The sequence below is a fragment of the Myotis yumanensis genome, unplaced genomic scaffold (assembly GCF_028538775.1).
Source record: "Myotis yumanensis isolate MYYU_CA2020_CCGP unplaced genomic scaffold, mMyoYum1.0.hap1 SCAF_12, whole genome shotgun sequence".
Classification (NCBI taxonomy): domain Eukaryota; kingdom Metazoa; phylum Chordata; class Mammalia; order Chiroptera; family Vespertilionidae; genus Myotis; species Myotis yumanensis.
In genome coordinates this window covers 20475242-20495081 of record NW_027223763.1, presented here as the reverse complement: position 1 = coordinate 20495081, position 19840 = coordinate 20475242, and the positions used below count along the sequence as shown (strand labels likewise).

The window sequence follows — 19840 nt, the reverse complement described above, 5'->3', positions numbered from 1 at the left end:
CTATTTTTATACATTACAATCAAAGGAGGAAATGTAAGTGGGTTACATGAAATCTATTTGTGATAAATGAGAGAGGCAGAAGAAAGCAAAGCAGGGGAAATCTCTGGGATTTGGATAAAAAGTACAATGATAGACACATACTTCTTTTACTTAGGTGGGTACAAGATATTTAAGTCAACAGTTAAGATGATAACAATAATGAAGGAATTTGTGGATCTGTCCTCGCACCCAGGGCATTTTTGGTTGTGTCCTGAGGGGTCCAGAGAAAGGGAAGTTACAAGTTACCCTGACATTTCAAGGATATGCTATCATAGATCCAAAAAGAGAATAGGCTTAGTTAAGGTAAAGATTGACCTTATCAGGGGAGATATTGGCCTAGGACAGCGGTTCTCAACCTGTGGGTCGCGTCCCCTTTAGCCGTCGAACGACCCTTTCACAGGGGTCGCCTAAGACCATCCTGCATATCAGATATTTACATTACGATTCATAACAGTAGCAACATTACAGTTATGAAGTAGCAATGAAAATAATTTTATGGTTGGGGGTCACAACATGAGGAACTATATTTAAAGGGCCAGAAGGTTGAGAACCACTGGCCTAAGACATGACTACCCACCATAACTGCTTTTAAAGTTTTAATTTCATACCATCTTTGTGGTTACTTTAGGTCTTAAGAGTTTGCAAGACTGTCATGCAGGCCTTCCCTGAGCTTGTCATAATGTTGATTATGCTCTTGCTCTAGTACTTGTCCTGTATGTGGTGTTTGCTAGCCATTTTTTATTAGTGACTTTTTCCTATTGTGGTTTATTGTATTTTAATAGAGTTGTGATGGAGATAGTGCCTTACTGTAAATGTTTCTTAGATTATTAAAACATCAAGTAGTAAGTATATTAAAATCTAAATTGCAGAGATGAAACTAAGGTTTCTTGGCATATTGGTAAAACAAAATATGGAGAGGACCTGGGAAATCTGGTATGGTTTCTGCCAGTCTTCTGCTCATTCTATACCTGGCACACAGTAAGCATTTTATAAAGATCTTTTGAATGAGTTCGATGCATTCTTTTGGTGAACTATCAAGTCAGTGATCCCTCATGTTTGCTTGTTGATTCATTTATTTACTATTTGTTGAGTACTTATTAAATGTCACGGCCTGCTGTCATGGTGCATATATTACAGTGGAATAAATCAGTCAAAATTCAAATTTTTAAAACCAGATAATGGTTATGTGGAGAATTGAAATAGGGTGAGGTAATGCGTTAGTGCATGTCAGGGTGGCTACTTTTAAATTGGTCACAAAAAGCCTTTTTGAATAAGGTGACATTTAAACTGAGATCTGAATAGTAATAAGCACTCAGATGGGGAGAGTATTTTCTATAGGTAAAGATCCTTAATCCCTGGCGGGGAACTTAGTTGGTAAGAGCATCATCCGTATATGCCAAGTTGTGGGTTTGATCCCCAGTCAGGGCCAAATTAGAAGCAACCAGTGGCCCAACCATTGTGACTCAATGGGTTGAGAGTAGTCCCATGCACCAAGAGGTCACTGGTTTGATTCCGTCAGGACACATGCCTGGGTTTTGGGCTCGATTCCCAGGAGATAGTCGACCCATGTTTCTCTCTCTCTGTCTCTGTCTCTCTCTCTCTCTCTCTGTCCCTCCCTCCTTCCCTCCTCCTCCTCCTGCTCCTCCTCCTCCTTCTCCCTTCCATTCTCTCTAAAAATCAATGGAAAAATATCCGCAGGTGAGGATGAACAAAAACAAAAAAGAAAATTCAAAAATTCAAAAAAAACCCTTTAAAACATAAATTTAAGAAAAAGAGAATAGTTTTTTGGATTGTTTTTTTAAGACCTTTAAAAGAGTGTATTTAGGGAACCAAAAAGCCTGTATTGCTGATCTGGTAGGGGTGGGCAGAGAGATTAGAGATTGGATGGAGGGTTAGGTTAGGGGCCAGAATCTGTAGGGCTCTCTAATCATCGGGGGGGTTTCAAGGTAGAATAGGAAACCTTTGGGGAATTTTAAACAGAGGTTGAAAATAATTTCTTGTATGATTTTAAAGAGTTACTTGGACTGCTATATGGAGAATAGATAGTAGAATGAGCAGGAGTGAAAGCAGGGAGACCAGTTAGGAGGCTTGCTCAGTTGTCTTAAGCAGTGGATTCTTTGGCCAAGGAAGTAGAAGTGGATGGATTTGAGATAGCTTGGGAGTGTAGAGTTGAGACTTTTTTGATAGGTTGGCATGGGAAAAATTAAGAAATCAAAGATTAAACCTAGAGTTTGGTTGTATAAATTATGTGAATACTTAAATTCTTTTCCTTCACTTTCCTGTGAAGGGCTGGGAGAGGAACAGGTTTGGGAGTTGGGATGGGGCCACAAGACTTAGTTTAAGATGCCTATTAAACATTTAAGTGGGGATAAGGAGGTTTGGTATGAATCTCGATTCTAGAGAGAAGTTTGGGCTGGAGATAGATACTGACAATAGACAGCATAGATGGTTGACTTCAGTCCATGGGACTAGATGAGGAATCACCCAGTATTTTTTAATGCCTAGGTCTTTTTTGAGCCTTAATGCCTAAAGTATTCATTGTATGAATTTAACTAACATCTATGCTATTAGAATTGAGGGACCTTGATGAGAGTATTGCTGGGTAATAGGATAGGGCGTATGGCTTAATCCTGGGATGCCCTAACATGTGAAGATTGAATAGTGATGAGGTCAATCAAAGAACAAATCTTTAAGGTAGGAAGAATCCAAGAAAAAATGTTTCAAGAAGGAGGAAAAGGTCAAATGTCTAATAATTGAGAAATCAAAAGTGAGATTTAAAAGGACATGACATTTCATTTTGGCAGCTTGGGGTTCATCATTGACCATGATGAGTAGTCTCCATAGAGTGGTGGCACCAGAGTTAGATTTGGGTGGGTTGAGGAATGCTTGGGAGATGAGGAAGTGGAGATAGTGCCTATGGACATATATTAGTAATTATCCTTGACATTCCCCCTTTTCTTGGTAGAGCTGTTTTTATCAGTGGGTTAAAAACACGAAAATGATTACAATATGCTGAGCTTCACAGCTTGCGGTAGGCGTTATTTTAAAAAGAAATCCACACAAGAATAATGAAAAATATGTAGTGTATGTTTTAAAAGGAAGAAATCATGCCTAGCATGATTAGTAACTCGCCTGGGGTCACATAGTCAGTGACCTTGGTATGTAGTTTCAATACGCATGAGAGATGGTCCTGCCCATACCCTGGACTTCTATTCCTTTAATTCTCATCTAGTGAACTTTCCTTCCACTCCTTCAATCCCATTGATTAACAACTAACACTTACCATTATTGTTGGCTGTAGCTCTTTTCCCATTTCCAGTATCTGGTTTTGGTATCTCACTTTACCTTCTCTCTGATTCCAGTTCTAGTGAGACCTATAATCCATCTTATCCATATTTCTTTTCACTCCTTCCATCATGTTACTGCTTCCATCCATGCCCAGCCACAAATAGGGCTGGTGATTAAAATCATCGACATGCAAGGGTCAGCATAGCATCTCTCTTGAGCCAAGCTGCCAGAATTTTGGTCCTGGCTGTAGCATTTGCTATGTGACCTTGGGCAAGTTACTCAATTATGTGCCTGTTTCCATATCTGTAAAATGAGAGCACTGCCACTGGAAGTACTAACTTCATATGGTTGTTTTGAAGGTTATATGAGTTTGAGGTAATATACATCAAGTGCTTAGAACTGTGACAGTACTTGTCAATATGATCCCACTCACACTCCATTGTTCTTGCTTGTAAAACTCCAAGTGTGATTAAATTCAGCCCTATGTGCTTGTACCTGTGCAGCTGGAAGATGAACACATGGCCACATTGTCTTGTCTCACTTAAATTCATGAACATTGGCCTTTGTAACTTGCTCCCTGAGCCCATGCAGCTCAGCTGGGTCACTTCTACCTCTGTGACTTTCTAAATAAACTTTCTCTTGTAGCCAAGTCTTGGTTCTGAATTCTTTCTTAGCCAAAACTCAAGTACCAAGGTTGTTGAACAGATGTCCGGTTTGACTCCACCACTCTAACACCTCGTGCCGTTTTCACAGCCAACAGCTATCTCTGGATGGTGGAAATTGGGATAAATTTTATTTTCTTCTTTTGACTTTTCTGTGCTCTCCAGATTTTCTTCATTAAAGATACTATTTCTCAACCTAGAAAAAGATAAAAATAAATTCATAAACATCAGCCTTAACTAGGCCCTATGTATTGCCTGATAGGCACACATTTCCCCATTGCATTCACTCTTCCACTGCCCTAGGCAGATTTCATATCTTCTCTCCTTATTTTCAGCTGATGACCCCAGATTTTATATTTTATTGAGAATATAGAAACAATTGAGACAACTTTTACAAGGGCCTGCCAGAGCTACCTACCTGTTAGCCTCCTTTTATTGTGGACTAGTGGCCCGGTGCACATTCTCTGCCTGCATAAAAACTTTAAAAGTTACAGTATCTTGGGATTTTCTACATTTCTACTTAGTCTTCAAACTCTGTACATCTTTTGATCTTGTTGAAATCATACTATTAGGAATATATTTTTATAATAGAATAGATTAAATTGGCATGACTAGGTTGGCTTAGGACCCTAAATACCTGGATATTTTATTTAAAGTAGGATTTTGGGACCACAGGCATACCTCTTAAATTCTTGACCCTACTTTAAGAATTAATTGCCTTTGAGGGGCAAAAAGAATTAATTCCTTTGTTTACTGTCTGTTTGCACATTATTAATATTGTAGTCTCAGTTACTGTTTCATTTTTTTAAAATCACTTTTCTTGTACTATATTTTTTCATTCCTTGGGTCCCGTAGGGAGATTTTTCCACTTGCACTGAAGCCAACTAACATATTTATAATCAATTCTATTCTCAGAATTAACAGGAACCAACTTTGGGAGAGAGATTCAGGAAACATTTTGGCAATTAACCATTAGTAAATTGGTTAATTTAGTTGCTCTTATTTTTTTTAATTTGCTAAGCTATGTAATACTAGAACTACTGCCTCAGACTTTTCTTTTATAATGGAATCTGCTCCCCAAATTGCAGTATATTCTTGTGTGATACTAATAAGCAATGGTTGAGGGAGTGCAATGAGGTGGAGTTCTTTTCTTTTAAGCTCTAAGTTTTCTCTTACATTACTAAAATAATTCAGGCTTTTATAGTAAGTGAAGTATATAAAGTAAAAAGTGATAGGCTTTGCGCCACTGGTCTAAGAAACCACCAGACTCTGTATGCTACTAGTCATATTTTTATACCTACATGTAATATATAAACACAGCTACACTATATTTAAAGAAAACAAATTGCTTGGCAGCTAGCTTTTGTCTTTTAAAGATAATTGCAGATTTTTTCATTCACTCATTCATATATACATGCATTCATTGAATGCCTTACATATATAGTCATCATTCTTGTATTGCATAGTATTCAGATGAATGCATGTGCAATAGTGTATTTTATCATTTCACAATTGATGGATATTTGGGTTATTTTCAGTATTACCTACAGAAATGTAGTGCCATATTTTGTTCATATATCTTTGAAATACTTGTGTGAGCATGTCTAGCATTGATTTCTAGGTAGGGAATTATTGGATCAAAGGCTTGCATATTGCCTCAAAAATGCCTGTAGCAGTATTCAATGGTATTTGTTTACAAATACAAACTTCCACATGAGTAACTAGCTGGGATTCAAATAGAGATGTACCACAGGTTAAATGAGTTAAATATTGTGAAGCTCTTTGTATACCGCTTGGCATATGGTAAGCACATAACACCTATGAGCTGTTAGTCATTTAGCTGGGATGTTTTGGGGCAGCTAGCATAACTCTTTTTCCTGTGTACAGTTATAACAGTAATAAGAAACAACATAGTTATAACAGTAATAAAGAAAATAATATTGAGGAAGCTGAGTTATTATAAATATTTAATTGTTGACCTAATCAATAAGCAGTAGTCTTAGAAATCTTATGCAAAACTGTGTAAGAAGACAGACATGCAAAACGTCATACTACTATAAGACATTTTGATATCTGAAACATAAAATTTAAATTTGTTCAATGAAAATGACTACTTTGAATGGTTGTTGGCCTGAACTAGGGTAGTGCCATGGGATGCAATGTAGTGTTCACTTTGGAAAATAGTTATATGGTAAGTTGGAACCACTGGGTAAATTATTTAATATGAGGAATATGGAAGAAGCAAGAGAAAAATACCTCACAAGGGAATGGGATAAAAAAGACAGCCTATCAGCTTTTGCACTAGCACTTCTTAATAGACTACAGGCATAACTCGGAGATACTGCTGATTCGGTTCCAGACCACCACAATAAAGTGAGTTGTAATATTTGGGCAGGGGTAGGGGGGAATCTTGCCTTCAGTTCATTAAAAAATGCAACATCTATGAAGCACAATAAAGTAAAAGCACATGGAAATGATGTATGCCTGTATTATAATTGTCTCCCTCTTGGGCGGGGGGCGGGGGGGGGAGCCATGTAAACTGTGTTTAATATTAGATATCAAGTATGCTTTTCTTTCAGAGTGCACAATTTCATAAGAGAAGTATGTGGCTAGAAAAAAAATTTGATCTCTTGAGTGTTAACCATGCTTTGTTTCTAGTTCAGTTAGTGATAAACTCCCATTCTTTAGGAGGGGATAAGTAGCAAAATGAAAGTTTAGTCCCTGCTTGCTTATTAACCTTTGATAAAGTAGCCGTGGTTATTTACTGGGAATGTGGAGCTCAATTTTTGATCCATCCATTGAGATGACTTACTGGAGGAGGAGCATCGACACAGGCTCAACACAGTTACAGGAGTCATAACTGCATATGTTGCTGGCCATAACCTTCCCAAGAGAAACCATGTGCACAGTTGCTACCTATCCCTTTGCAACATCTAGAAAGAAGACTTTTATAAGCGGTTCCAAAGTGTGCTCAATTTTATTGGGTTAGGGAAGACTTAGGCAAGATACAGCTAATCTCTGGATGGTTGTTAAAACTAGGAGTAGATGAGATAGATTATCCTGGAATAAGAGAAACGGCAGCCTTAAAGGGCTGGCTAAGGAAGAGGATTTCACAAAGGAGTAAATAGATAGGAGGAAAACCAGAAGAGTATGGTGCTGTGGAAGCCAAGGAAGACATTGTGAAAGGAGATGGTTAATGTCAAATATGACAGAAGATCAAGTAAAATAGGGAAGGACTAAGAAATGTCTGATTATGATTGCTGAAATCAGTGATACTGGTAAGCGCAGTCTAAATGGAATTGTGGAAGTAGGCACTACTAGAGAAAATAAGCAACAAAATGAGAACAAAGTTCATGCATCTGTTTATCAGCACTGTATTGCACAGGAGAAATAGGTGTGGAGTTACCGTAAGTGAAGACAATGCATGTAGTTAAATTTTTGAAACATGCTTGAGACTAAGGGAAGGAGAGTGTAGCTAACAGAGATAAGGGGTTGTGAATTTATTGTTTGCTTGTTTCGTTTTTAAGATGAAAGAGATTTGGGTCTGTTTAAATGTGAATGGAGACCTACCCGGTTTGGCTCAGCGGATAGAGCGTTGGCCTGCGGACTGAAGGGTCCCGGGTTCGATTCCGGTAAAGGGCACATGCCTGGGTTGCGGACTCCATCCCCAGTGGGGGGCGTGCAGGAGGCAGCCGATCCATGATTCTCTCTCATCATGGAGTTTCTATCTCTCCCTCTCCCTATCTGAAATCAATAAAAAATATATTAAAAAATAAATAAATGTGAATGGAAATGAACTGGCTTTGATGGAGAAGTTGAAAATCAAGGTGGGGGGGAGGGTAGGAAACATAATGACTTTAGCAAGGTACTGGGGAACATAGGAAGAAGAACCCAGGAACACTAGGTGGGAAGGAGATTGGAGATGAAAAAAAGTGTCATTTGGTGGCAGAAAGTTTAGGGTGAGTTCCTCTGATATCTCTCTATGTTTTGAATGAAGTAGAAGATGCTCATGGGGTGGGTTGTGTTGGGAATCAGATTTAGAGGAGACTACAGTTTTGAAATACCTCTTGGAGAATGGAAGAGAGGGCTAACTAGGAGAATAGAAGGAGGGAGGATATCATTCATTTTCACCAGTGGCATTTAGAAGACTGGATAGAAATGTGGATTGGCAGTCAGGTAGTTAATGGTAAGATTCGTTACCTAAGTGAGAGAGAGAAGACTGTGACACCACAGAGTGGTTGAAATAATTTTATGTTGAGTACTGATGATTTAATTGTGTCAATCCAAATATGAAATTTTGCCTTGCAGGAGCAGCAGAAAGACAAGAAAGTGTGTGATAGAGAAGAAGGTGATAGAAGCAGTGGCATTGTTGTGTAAGCTGAGTAGAGCTAACAGTAAAGATAAAAATGGAAGTAGAGGATCTAGGGACCAAAGTCCTAATGAGGTACAAGACCAGGTATAGTGAACAGTTCTGAGAGAGCTAGTAGGAATATGGCATTGGTACTTAAAATTTCAAAAATGGAAAAGTTTGGGGATAACAAGATTCAGCCTGTGTCCTGTGACTACTAGATGACTTAAGTGGATTAAAAGTAAAGATCATTGTGTTGAGGTTAAGGAACAATGCCAGAATTTTGGACAGGTCAGTGAACCCGGTTCCAAAGTCATAGTTTAATTTTTTTCTTTGATGCATTATCTAAAGTGATATTGCTGGGTCAGATCCTCCCCGCCACCCCCCCCATAAAAAGAGTTGAGGCATTTTGGCATATTGCCCTTTATCATTTGATACTCTCATTCTGAGAATGTATCTCTTCACACTTAATACCAAGAATTGTTCAATAGGTCTGACATTAAAATCCATGTTTTTGTCACAGCTTGTGTTGCTCAGTGGTTGAGCCTTGACCCAGGAACCAAGAGGTCACTGGTTTGATTCCCAGTCAGGGCACATGCCCAGGTTCATATATTAAAAAGAAAAAGAAGAAAGATATGCTTTTGGCTGCCCTGTAGGTGCTGGACTTGCTGGTACCACAGATGAAGCTACTGTGCTGCAACTGTGATATCAAGGCAAAGAGTTACTAATATATCCCCCCCCCCAAAAAGTGTATATATATATATATATATATATATATATATATAATATTCCCCAAAAATGTATATACACACTTTGAATAATTATAAAGGCAGTGTTTATTAAAATACATTACATTTTCAAAATTGAACTATCAGCTTGTTAAAGTGTGTCTACATTTTTGGGGGACACCTGATATATGCTTTGGTTAGTAAAGACATTGAATTTTTTTTTTTTTTTTTTTTACTGTAATTGTGATTTGCTTGCCCCTGTCATTTGTTTATTTTTCTGTTTGCACAAGAACCTTTTTCTACCATTTCACTTTTCTTAATTAATTTCTTTGACTTGCATTTTTCCTTTTAGTATTTATCTTATTCTATTTGAATTGTGTGCTTAGCTTATTAATTTTCCTTCTTTGTTTAATAATAAACACTTTTTTAAGTGTTAGTCTAATTACCTTCTTAGCCAAATCATATAGATATTGATGTGTATGGAGTTTTCATTGTTATCTTCTTAATATTCTCTAATCACAATTTTTATTTCTTTGCAGCAAATGTCACTTATTAGTAAATGGTTGAAATTGTTTTGTTGTTTTTGTCCTGCTTTATTTTCAAGGTTTGTTTTTTTTTCCTCTCTCTTCCTAATCCTTTTTTTAAATAAGCAAAACTAGAGAGTGGTCATTACTTATTTAGGCTTTTGAAAACAGTGAAATAGGCTTTGTGGCCTAAACTGTTAAAAGAGCCCAACCATTGTCGCTCAGTGGTTGAGCATCAACCTGTGGTTGAGCATCAACCTATGATACAGGAGGTCATGGTTTGATCCAGGTCAGGGCATATGCCCCTGGTTGCCAGCACAATCCCCAGCAGAAGGTAGCCAATTACTGATTCTCTGTCATCATTGATGTTTCTATCTCTCTCTCCCTCTCCTTTCCTCTCTGAAATCAATAAAAATATTTTTTAAAAAAACAAATTGTTAAAAGATATATTCCATATGGGTCCTAGAAATGAAAATGCAGTTTTTATTGGGTAGAAACTATATATATATATCTATCCATTAAATCTTAGTTGCCTACTCATCCTGACTTGTCAAAGAATGAGATTCCTGCTTGTTTCTTTTATTTTTTGTTTCATACATTTATTTTTTATTTTTTTTCTAAACATTTTTATGCTACATTAATTTACCCATTCAGCAAGTAATAACTGAACACCTATTATGTGCTTAACCACTGTGTACTGTTCTGAGTACTGGAGTCACTCATAGTGACATGTGTGGTCTGTAATTCATGATTTTCACCAAGCAGTCATAGTTGCAAATGTTGCATCACTTCTTTCTTTCTAGAAATAAGTGTGGAAACAAATATGTGTTATTTAACTTAATCGGTCTTTTTTTTTTTTTTTTTTTTAATTAAAGAGTCACATTTATTGCAATCCAGGACTATGAGGGGCCATTCCCCAAATCTCATAGTAACAAGATGGTTGCAGCTCCAAGGTTATATAGGCAAAAAATCACAAAGGTATTGATTACTTCCCAGGGTTTGGGAATGAGGAACCTGGCTCGCAAAAATCAGTTTACAGAAGCAGAATTAAGCATGTTAATTATAGTTTTGGGGTCACTGAAGTGACAGAAATACATTGTCTAGAGCCCTCGAGTCTGGAATGAGGAACCTAGTTTGCAAAAAGCAGTTTACAGAAGCAGAAACAGCATGTTATAAACACATTATCTAGAGCCCTTGGGTAACCTGGGTTAAACTTAGGCATGTTATCTAAATTACAGTTTTGGGTCTAGAACCCTCTGACCTTGGGATAACTGTGCTGTCCTTCCCAGATGAAGGAAAATATAATATATTTGATAAAATATTGTAAAGGTATGATCATTAAGTTTTTTTGAAGCATTGATATATATACAAATTTTTTCTTACATCACTTACTCAGATTCTGGGTTGTCATTTGTTGTTTAGACTTTCCAAAACAAAAATCTTTATTTTTCCTACAGGTGAAAGCACTGAAAGAGAAGATTGAATCTGAAAAGGGGAAAGATGCCTTTCCTGTAGCTGGTCAGAAGTTAATTTATGCAGGTATGGATTGAACATTGAAATTAATGTGCCATTTTCTTCCTCCTGTGATACTCTCTTAATTTTAGGAAAGAAATTGCACTACTAGCTTTATAGTAACCAGGAAAATGTATTTTAAAAATAGACTTGATATTTGACTTTTGTGGAGAAAATGCTTTTCCTTATTCTTCAAAATTAGCATAACATCATCAAGGTAGGTCTTAGATGCCCATGGATTCTTATCTCTTTCTAGATAGGGATTTCGTAGTATTTTCTTAACTGAGATAGTTTAAAAAAAACACTAACCCCAAAATTAGGAAACAGCAGCCCAAAGAGGCAGGTTGTTGATGGCAGACAAAAAACTATAATTTCTGGTTCCTAGTCTTGGTCTGTTTTCTCAGTTCCATAGAGTAGAGAGATTATTCTTTTTGGTTTTAATATCTGTAGCCTTTTATTCAATAACTTTTTAAAAACGGAAAATAAGTTCAAGGAAAAGGAAACCTGAAGGAGTCTTGACCTAACATTTGACCTTTAGCATTACTGAAGTCTTTTTTTTTTTTTTAAGTATTTAATATGTCTTCTTTTTCCCCAATTGACTCCCCTCCCCCGCCACTCTTGCCCATCGAAGTCTTATGTACTTCTTTGTGTCTTACCCAGCTCTATATCATCTTGTCATTTCTGTATACTAAATCATTTTATGAAGTACTTTAAAAAAATTAGATAGATAGATAGATAGATTGATTTCAGAGAGGAAGGGAGAGAGATAGAAACATCAATGATGAGAGAGAATCATTGATTGGCTGCCTCCTACATGTCTCGATCAGGAATCGAGCCCGCAACCCGGGCATGTGCCCTTGACTGGAATTGAACTCCGGTCCCTTCAGTCTGAAGGCTGATGCTCTATCCATTGAGCCAAACCAGCTAGAGCTGAAGTATTTTTTATTATGAGTATCACTTTTATAGCATTGGAACATTTCTGTCTTGCCAGGCATCTAGTATTTGTGGGATCAGGAAGTTTGTTCTTTTCTCCTTCCTCCATGAAGAAGGATTATAAGTTGTTCCCCAGGAGGAATCCTTGTGCAATCTGAATATTAAATTTTGCTTGTCTTTATAATTGTTTTTCTTGGGACCTTGTTAATATTTCCTTAACCATCAAGTATTTTTATTATAAGTAATTTTTAAGAATTGCTTGGGATATCTATATACTATATATGTGTTTGATATCTTTTAGTCAAATGCTTATGCCTTCTTAACTGTGTTTAATTGTGTTTCCATTTATATTTATCCTCATCTTGACTGATTGGTTAATGTTTTTCTTTTGGGAAAGTATTTTAATTGATAGAATTGATGTTGATGATTGTTTTAACTTCAGTTATATCTATGACAAAGGTTACTGTGCCTTAAATAACCTTTTTTTTTTTTAATATACCAGGTAAAATCCTCAATGATGATACTGCTCTAAAAGAATATAAAATTGATGAGAAAAACTTTGTGGTGGTTATGGTGACAAAAGTAAGTTTAAGCCTTATTCTGTATATCTTCATGTATGTGAGTTTTTAAATAATGATGATGCCAAGTGCAGCCATTATACCTTTGAGTGAATACAGTTATGCACATCCATAGTAGTGTGCACTTAACTATGTTTTTTTTAACTTTATTATTTTAGAGAGAGTGGAAGGGAGGGAAGAGGGGGGAGAGAGAGAGAGAAACATCAATATGGGAGAGGAACATTTATCGGTTGCCTCCTGTACATGACCTAGCTGGGGATTGAACCCACAACCTTTTTTTTTTTTTTTTTTTTAATATATTTTTATTGATTTCAGAGAGGAGGTGAGAGGGAGAGAGAGATAGAAACATCAATGATGAGAGAGAATCATTGATTGGTTGCCTCCTGCACGCCCCCTGCTGGGGAGTGAGCTCACAACCCAGGCATATGCCCTTGACTGGAATCAAACCCGGGACCCTTCATTCCGCAGGCCGATGCTCTATCCACTGAGCCAAACCAGCTAGGGCAGAACCCACAACCTTTTTGCTCTATGAGATAATGCTCCAACCAACTAGGTCATCCAGCCAGGCCTAAATATGGGTTTTAAAGTCACAAAATAATTGATATATACATTAGGAAATAGAGTTAAACAACTAAAATTTGACTACTAAATACTTTTGTACTAAGTAACCGTTTATATGAATTGGACTTGAAAATTTTTTAAACCATTTAGAACCATATTAATTTTGCAGTGTTCAAGTACTTATTCATTAAATGTTAAACTTAAAATACAAAGAAAGAAATCACATGAGGAAACTTTGTCTCATCTAGTGTTTTAAAAAGTATGATAAAATATACATAGCCCAAAATTTACCAATTTAACCATTTTTAAGTGTATGGTCCAGTATCATTAAGTACTTTCACGTTGTGCAACCATCACCACCATCAGTTTCCAGAACTTTTTTCATCTTCCCAAGCTGAAACTGTACCCATTAAATAATAACTTTCCGTCCATACCTGCCCTCCACCTCTGCATACTTAATGTAAGTGGAATCATACAGTATTGTTCTTTTTGTGACTGACTTATTTCAGTTCATGTTGTAGCTTTGCCATCCTTTTTAGGGCTGAATAATATTCCATTATCTCACCTAGTTTTATCATACATAGTCCATATGGAAAATACATTTGGATATGTATTTGTTATCGGTCTTATTATTACCGTTAGTATTATAGTAACCTTGACTATTAGAACATAATTAAGGATTAGCAGGATAGGTTCAGAATACGTGCATGCATTTGGAGCCTAGCCTGCTCTTATCTATAATTAGAGGCCCGGTGCACGAAAATTCGTGCACTCAGCGGGGTCCCTCAGCCCAGCCTGCACCCTCTTACAATCCAGGACCCCTCAGATAGGGTCCATAGGCCTGGCCTGAGATCAGGGCCTATTGGGGCTTTCCTTCCCCAGGCTGCAGGCAGCTGGCCCCACCCTGCCGCTGCCATTTCTTGCCATCTGTGCAGTGCTGCCCCCCCATCCCTGCCACCAGTGGCCTCCCTCTGCAGGTGACAGGCTGGGGTGCAATGGCTTGGCTAGCCTGGACCTCCCTCTTTCTTTGCTGGGGGTCAGGGCTAGCCCTGCTAGGGCCTATCTTCCTACCTGATTACCCCTAACTGCTCGCCTGCCTACCTGATCACCCCTAACCACTCTGTCTGCCTGCCTGATTGCCCCTAACCACTTGCTTGGGGGTGTGGCCAGCCCGCAAGGGGCCGTGGTGGTCTGATCTCTGATTGTTTCGGTCATGACACCTCTGGCCTTTTATTATCTATAATAATAAAAGTGTAATATGCAAATCGACCCAACAGCAGAACAACCATCGGAAGTCCTTCCAGACACAGCCAGGGCTGCTAGGGCCTACTCTTGCACGAATTTTGTGCATAAGGCCTTTGGTATAGGATAATAAAAGCGTAATATGCTAATTAAACCGGACCGCTGAATGACCTTCTGGATGAAGCCGTGGGGGCCAGGGCAGAGGCTGTTAGGGGTGATTAGGCAGGCAGGCGAGCAATTAGGAGTATCAGGCAGGCAGGAGCCAGTCCATCCTTGCTGCTTGACACAGTCGCTGCAGAGAAGAAACATCTGCACAGCATATGTTTCAAGGGACCTGGCGTATATGGCATACTGTTCTTAATATGTTTGCTCCCCTTCTTGGTGCTATGTGTTTTAACCAAGGTCACCTCTCCGAGAAAGGTTGTTTCCCCAGGTAGGAATTTTTCCCTGAAGTTAGGGAGGGAATAAAACCCCTTAACTAAGTGCCAGGCGGGTAGTTAATCACTTTAACTGAGAACAATCACGCTTAAGCTACATAATCTTTACTCCCTGGAATGGAGATAAGAAACAACGCCCTAACCTTTGGAATAGAAATTGACAGGATTAAAATCAACTGGTATAAATACTGATGTAACAAGACAACAGGAGACAGAACCTAGAAACAGAACCTGGCTGAAGAACCTGGCTGAAGAACCTAGACACAGAACCTAGAGACAGAACCCAAAGACAGAACCTAGAGACAGGACTTGGCTGGAGATCCTACACAGAACCTAAAGACAGAACCTAGAGACGAAGAACCTAACGAGAGAACATAGACACAGAATCTAGAGACAGGACTTGACTGGAGAACCTGGACAGAACCTAGCAATAAAACATGGCAAGAGAACCTGACTAGAACCTGGCAACAGAATCTGACTGGAGATCCGGGCTAGAACCTGGCTGGAGAACCTAGAGACAGAACCTAGCAAGAAAACATGGCAAAAGATCCTGGACAGAACCTGGCTACAGAAGTTCGCTGGAGATCCTGACCAGAACTTGGCTGGAGATCCTGGCTAGGCTGCTGATCAACTGAAGGCTGTCTCCGTGTCATTCCTTCTTCGCCGACTCTGTCCACACCTTTGGGGACCCCTGGACCTGTTGGGGTTGGACCCCAACAGCCAATGGTCTTGGATTGCAAGAGGGACATCCCAGACTGTGAGAGGGTGCAGGCTGGGCTGAGGAACACCCTCAACCTTCCTCCACCACCCCACCGTGCACAAATTGTGTGCACCAGCCCTCTAGTTTTACATAGGATTCCAATGATATTTGTGGTTGCTTTATTTTCAAGTTAGTAGTAGAGGCTATCTATGAGAAGGCAAAGACTGATATAATTAGGCATTATGGAAGCAATGAGAAATGATCTCATTACCAAGAAGAGACAGGAAAAAGCACTTAAGGTAAAAAGTAAGCAGAAGCCCTGACCGGTTTGGCTCAGTGGATAGAGCGTCGGCCTGCGGACTCAAGGGTCCCAGGTTCGATTCCGGTCAAGGGCATGTACCTTGGTTGCAGGCACATACCCAGTGGGGAGTGTGCAGGAGGTGGCTGATCGATGTTTCTCTCTCATCGATGTTTCTAGCTCCCTATCCCTCTCCTTTCCTCTCTGTAAAAAATCAATAAAATATATTTAAAAAAAAAAAAAAAGTAAGCAGAAAAGCTTCAGGAAGGTTGATTTGGTACTGTTTAGTTTAGAAGGAAGCTTAAATTGCTGTTTGTGACAATACTGACCTTGAGGGCACGGTATGTAAAAACATTGTAGTAATAACAAATGATCTTAAGGGAAATATTAAATGGCTAAAATGCATTTATTTAAACTACATTTTAATCTAGATTGGAGTTTTAGAACATTAATGATCTGCAATGTTAAATCGGCAGTTTAAAAAGTTACAGAGCAAAATACAACACTCTTAGAATAGGAAAAGGAGGTGATGAATACTATGACTATTTTTTCAAGTTCCCTATTTTGCACTAGCCACTTTTTAAAAAATAATTCTTTATTGTTGAAAGTATTACATATTCCTTCTTTTCCCCTCGTTGACCCCCTCCAGCCCACTCCCTGCCCTAGGCCCTCACCACCCCATATATGCATGGCCTCATCTGTGTCTGTGGGCCATGCATATATGCATACGAGGACCTTGGTTGATTACCACCCTCCCTCTCCTTCCCTCCAAGATTCCCCTAGACACCTTTTTTCTAATGCACTCTGTACTGGCTCAAATTGAACAAGACATAAGTCAGCTAATTGCTTTACAATTTGTTGTTTTATACTTGAAGCAAATTGTGTTGAATTTTACCATCTTCCATTAAAACAGTTACATTTTGTCATTAGGAAAGTTATGAGCAAAATAGGTAGTGAACATTGATAGGCCTTTAGGAAAATAAAAAGACTTGTAACAGTATGATTTCTACCCACATATAATTGCTTTTTGTTTTGTGGGAATTATTATGGCTCGGTTTCTAGTTCAGAAAGTTCGGAACATGTGGTTATATAACTTTATTTGGCCTTTATTTTTCTCCTCTTCTTAATATATTTTTATTGGTTTCAGAGAGGAAGGGAGAGGGAGAGAGAGAGAGATAGAAACATCAATGATGAGAGAAAATCATTGATTGGCTGCCTCCTGCACGGCCCCTCACTGGGGATCAAGCCCACAAACTAGGCATGTGCCCTGACCAGGAATCGAACCATGACCTCCTGGTTCATAGATCAGTGCTCAACCACGGAGCCATGCTGTCCGGGCTGGCCTTCATTTTCTATTTAACTACATACAGATCTCAGAAGTTATGTTAACCTCTTTGTGCTTATACCTGTCCGTTTTAATGCTGACTTTTTTTTTCATATTAACTTAATATAAAGGCTGAAACTGTTGACTAAAGCTAATTGAGATTGATAGTTAAGATAATATATATGCTGTCATCAGCATTGAAAGAGTAACAGTGATTCAGAGTCTTAATGTTGACTATTATGTCACTTTACAAAGTTATTTTCAAGTTACAAGTTTGTTACTAGTATTGAGTTTGTAGCATCCTGTAACAATACAGTCTAATTAGAGATCAGGTAATAATGTTGTATTTTATCATCATTCATTGTTTTGCTTTTTAATATGTTTAGCCCAAAGCAGTGACAACACCAGCACCAACAACGACGCAGCAATCAAATCTTACCACCACTACCACAGTTAGTTCCTCCACAGCACCAGCTGTGGCTCAGGTCCCAACCCCCACCCCTGCTTTGGCTCCCACTCCTACTCCTACTCCTACTCCTACTCCCACTCCCACTCTTACTCCTACTCCTACTCCTACTCCCACTCCCACTCCCACTCCCACACCTACATCTATCACTCCAGCATCAGCGACAGCATCTTCTGAACCTGCACCTGTTAGTGCCACAAAACAGGAGAACCCTGCAGAACAGCCAGCAGAAACACCAGTGGCTACTAGCCCGACATCAACCGACAGGTAAGGGTTGCTAGAAAATTGTATCTTAAAATATGTTCATAACAAGGTCTTCATGCATGTATTTATTTTTATTCTGTCCAAATTAACTTTTTACTATGTTAAGCTTTTTCTAAACTCTTAACTCTGATAAAAACGGTATCACTTCTGTCTAACTTTCCATATCCCAAATTTTTGTATGCTCTGCTTTATTTTTCCAGAGGGAAAAGGATCAGAGTCATTATTTATTTTGTGTAGAAAAGTTTGGAAATACAAATGACCAAAAAGAAGAACTATAAAATAAAAATATATTATAGCTTGACATATTATAAATAACTTGCATGAGTAGTATTATGTCCAGTGTGGTCTTTGGAGTTGTTTCTATTTTGTGGCTTTAGTGCAACTCAGGACCTCAATGGCAGTTGCTAGAGTCCTTGGAATCAGAACCAGTCACAATGGAAAACTGCAGCAATTTACTCTTATTTCCCCAAATTACGCACCTCAGAGAAGGATAATACAGGAAGGGGAAGAGTGAGAGAAACTCAGAAATCAAGCTACTTAGCTGTGCTTTAGTCCCTTCATCTGTGCCGTAAAACATTTAGTGGGCCTGTAAAGCACAAAACTTAGTGAGATGATTCTCAGGAGGTATTTTGGTATGAATTTGAAGGGTATAAGAAAGTTTTTTCATCACCACTGGCCTGACATTTTATTAATAGGAATTTGTTTCTTAGGTCATCTTTGTTCTTCTAAAACTATTAAAATGCAAATTCCACTCTTAATTCATTCTCTAAGGTTGATAGCTGACTTAGAGAAACTACACTTGTGCACAAGAACTGTATTGTTTTTAATTGAGGACAAATTTGACCACACTAAATGTTCATTAGTAAGGAGATGACTTGATTTGTGACCTGTTCATATTAGAGAACAGCGCTACTCAAAATGCAGCGGTCAATACGCAGCATCAGCATCACTGGGAGTTTGTTTAAATTTAATTCTTAGGCTTTACCTCAGATCTCTAAATCAAAATTATCTGGGGATGGTCCCAGAAGTCAGTATTTTACCAAGCCTGGTGAATTCTTAGGCTTCCTAAAGTTTGGGAAGCTCTGATATCCAGTACCACAGGCCAGTGAAAATATGCAGTATATATTTGTATTAAATGAATATGGTTTCAAATATAAAAAGCAGATTGCAAAATAATACAGATAATAACCATTAACCAAACATAAGCCACAAATGACATTATGTATTTCTATGGGAGTGCATATTAATGTGTAGAAAAACAGAACCAAAGGGATAATACATTGACTGACAGATAAGTGGTTTCCTCTGCGGATAGGGAGGAAAGAATTGGTGAGGCGAAATCAAGAATGAAAAAAGGAGGTTAAATGATACCTCAATCTTAACTATAATGTTTTAAAATAAATTTTAAAACAATGTGCAACCTGACTGGTGTTACTCAGTGATGTTGACCTATGAACCAGGAGGTCACAGTTCGATTCCTGGTCAGCACCCATGCTCTGGTAGCAGCTCAATCTTCAGTGGTTGAAAGCAGCCAATCAGTGATTCTCTCTCATCATTGATGTTTGCATCTCTCCCTCTCCCTTCCTCTCTGAAATCAATAAAAATATTTTTTTTAAAAATGGAACAATGTGCAAAAAAATAGTACACATTATTCCTTTTTAAAAAATTGTTTATTTAAATCTTCACCCAAGGATATTTTTCCATTGATTTTCAGAGAGAGGGAAAGACAGAGAAACACATTAATTGGTTGCCTCCTACACGAGCTCCGACCAGGTCCCTGGACCCATTGGCCTGCTGACGATGTGCTAGCCACTGAGCAAAACCAGCCAGGGCAGCACACATTATTCTGTAAAAGAACAATAATGAAGGAAGCTAACCCTACCAGATAGTAAAATGTATTATGCACAGTAACGATTACAACAATTTAGAATGGCTC

The 19840-nt window shown here is 38.4% G+C and overlaps 1 protein-coding gene across 1 annotated transcript in view; it reads left to right on the top strand.

Annotated features, from left to right (window-relative positions):
- Positions 1–19840, top strand: part of RAD23B (RAD23 homolog B, nucleotide excision repair protein) — a 50918-nt gene that overhangs the window by 6738 nt on the left and 24340 nt on the right. The window contains exons 2-4 of the mRNA XM_070430962.1: positions 11047–11128; positions 12537–12616; positions 17561–17907. Of these exons, the coding sequence (XP_070287063.1) occupies positions 11047–11128; positions 12537–12616; positions 17561–17907 (509 nt within the window). The remainder of the gene's footprint in view (positions 1–11046; positions 11129–12536; positions 12617–17560; positions 17908–19840) is intronic.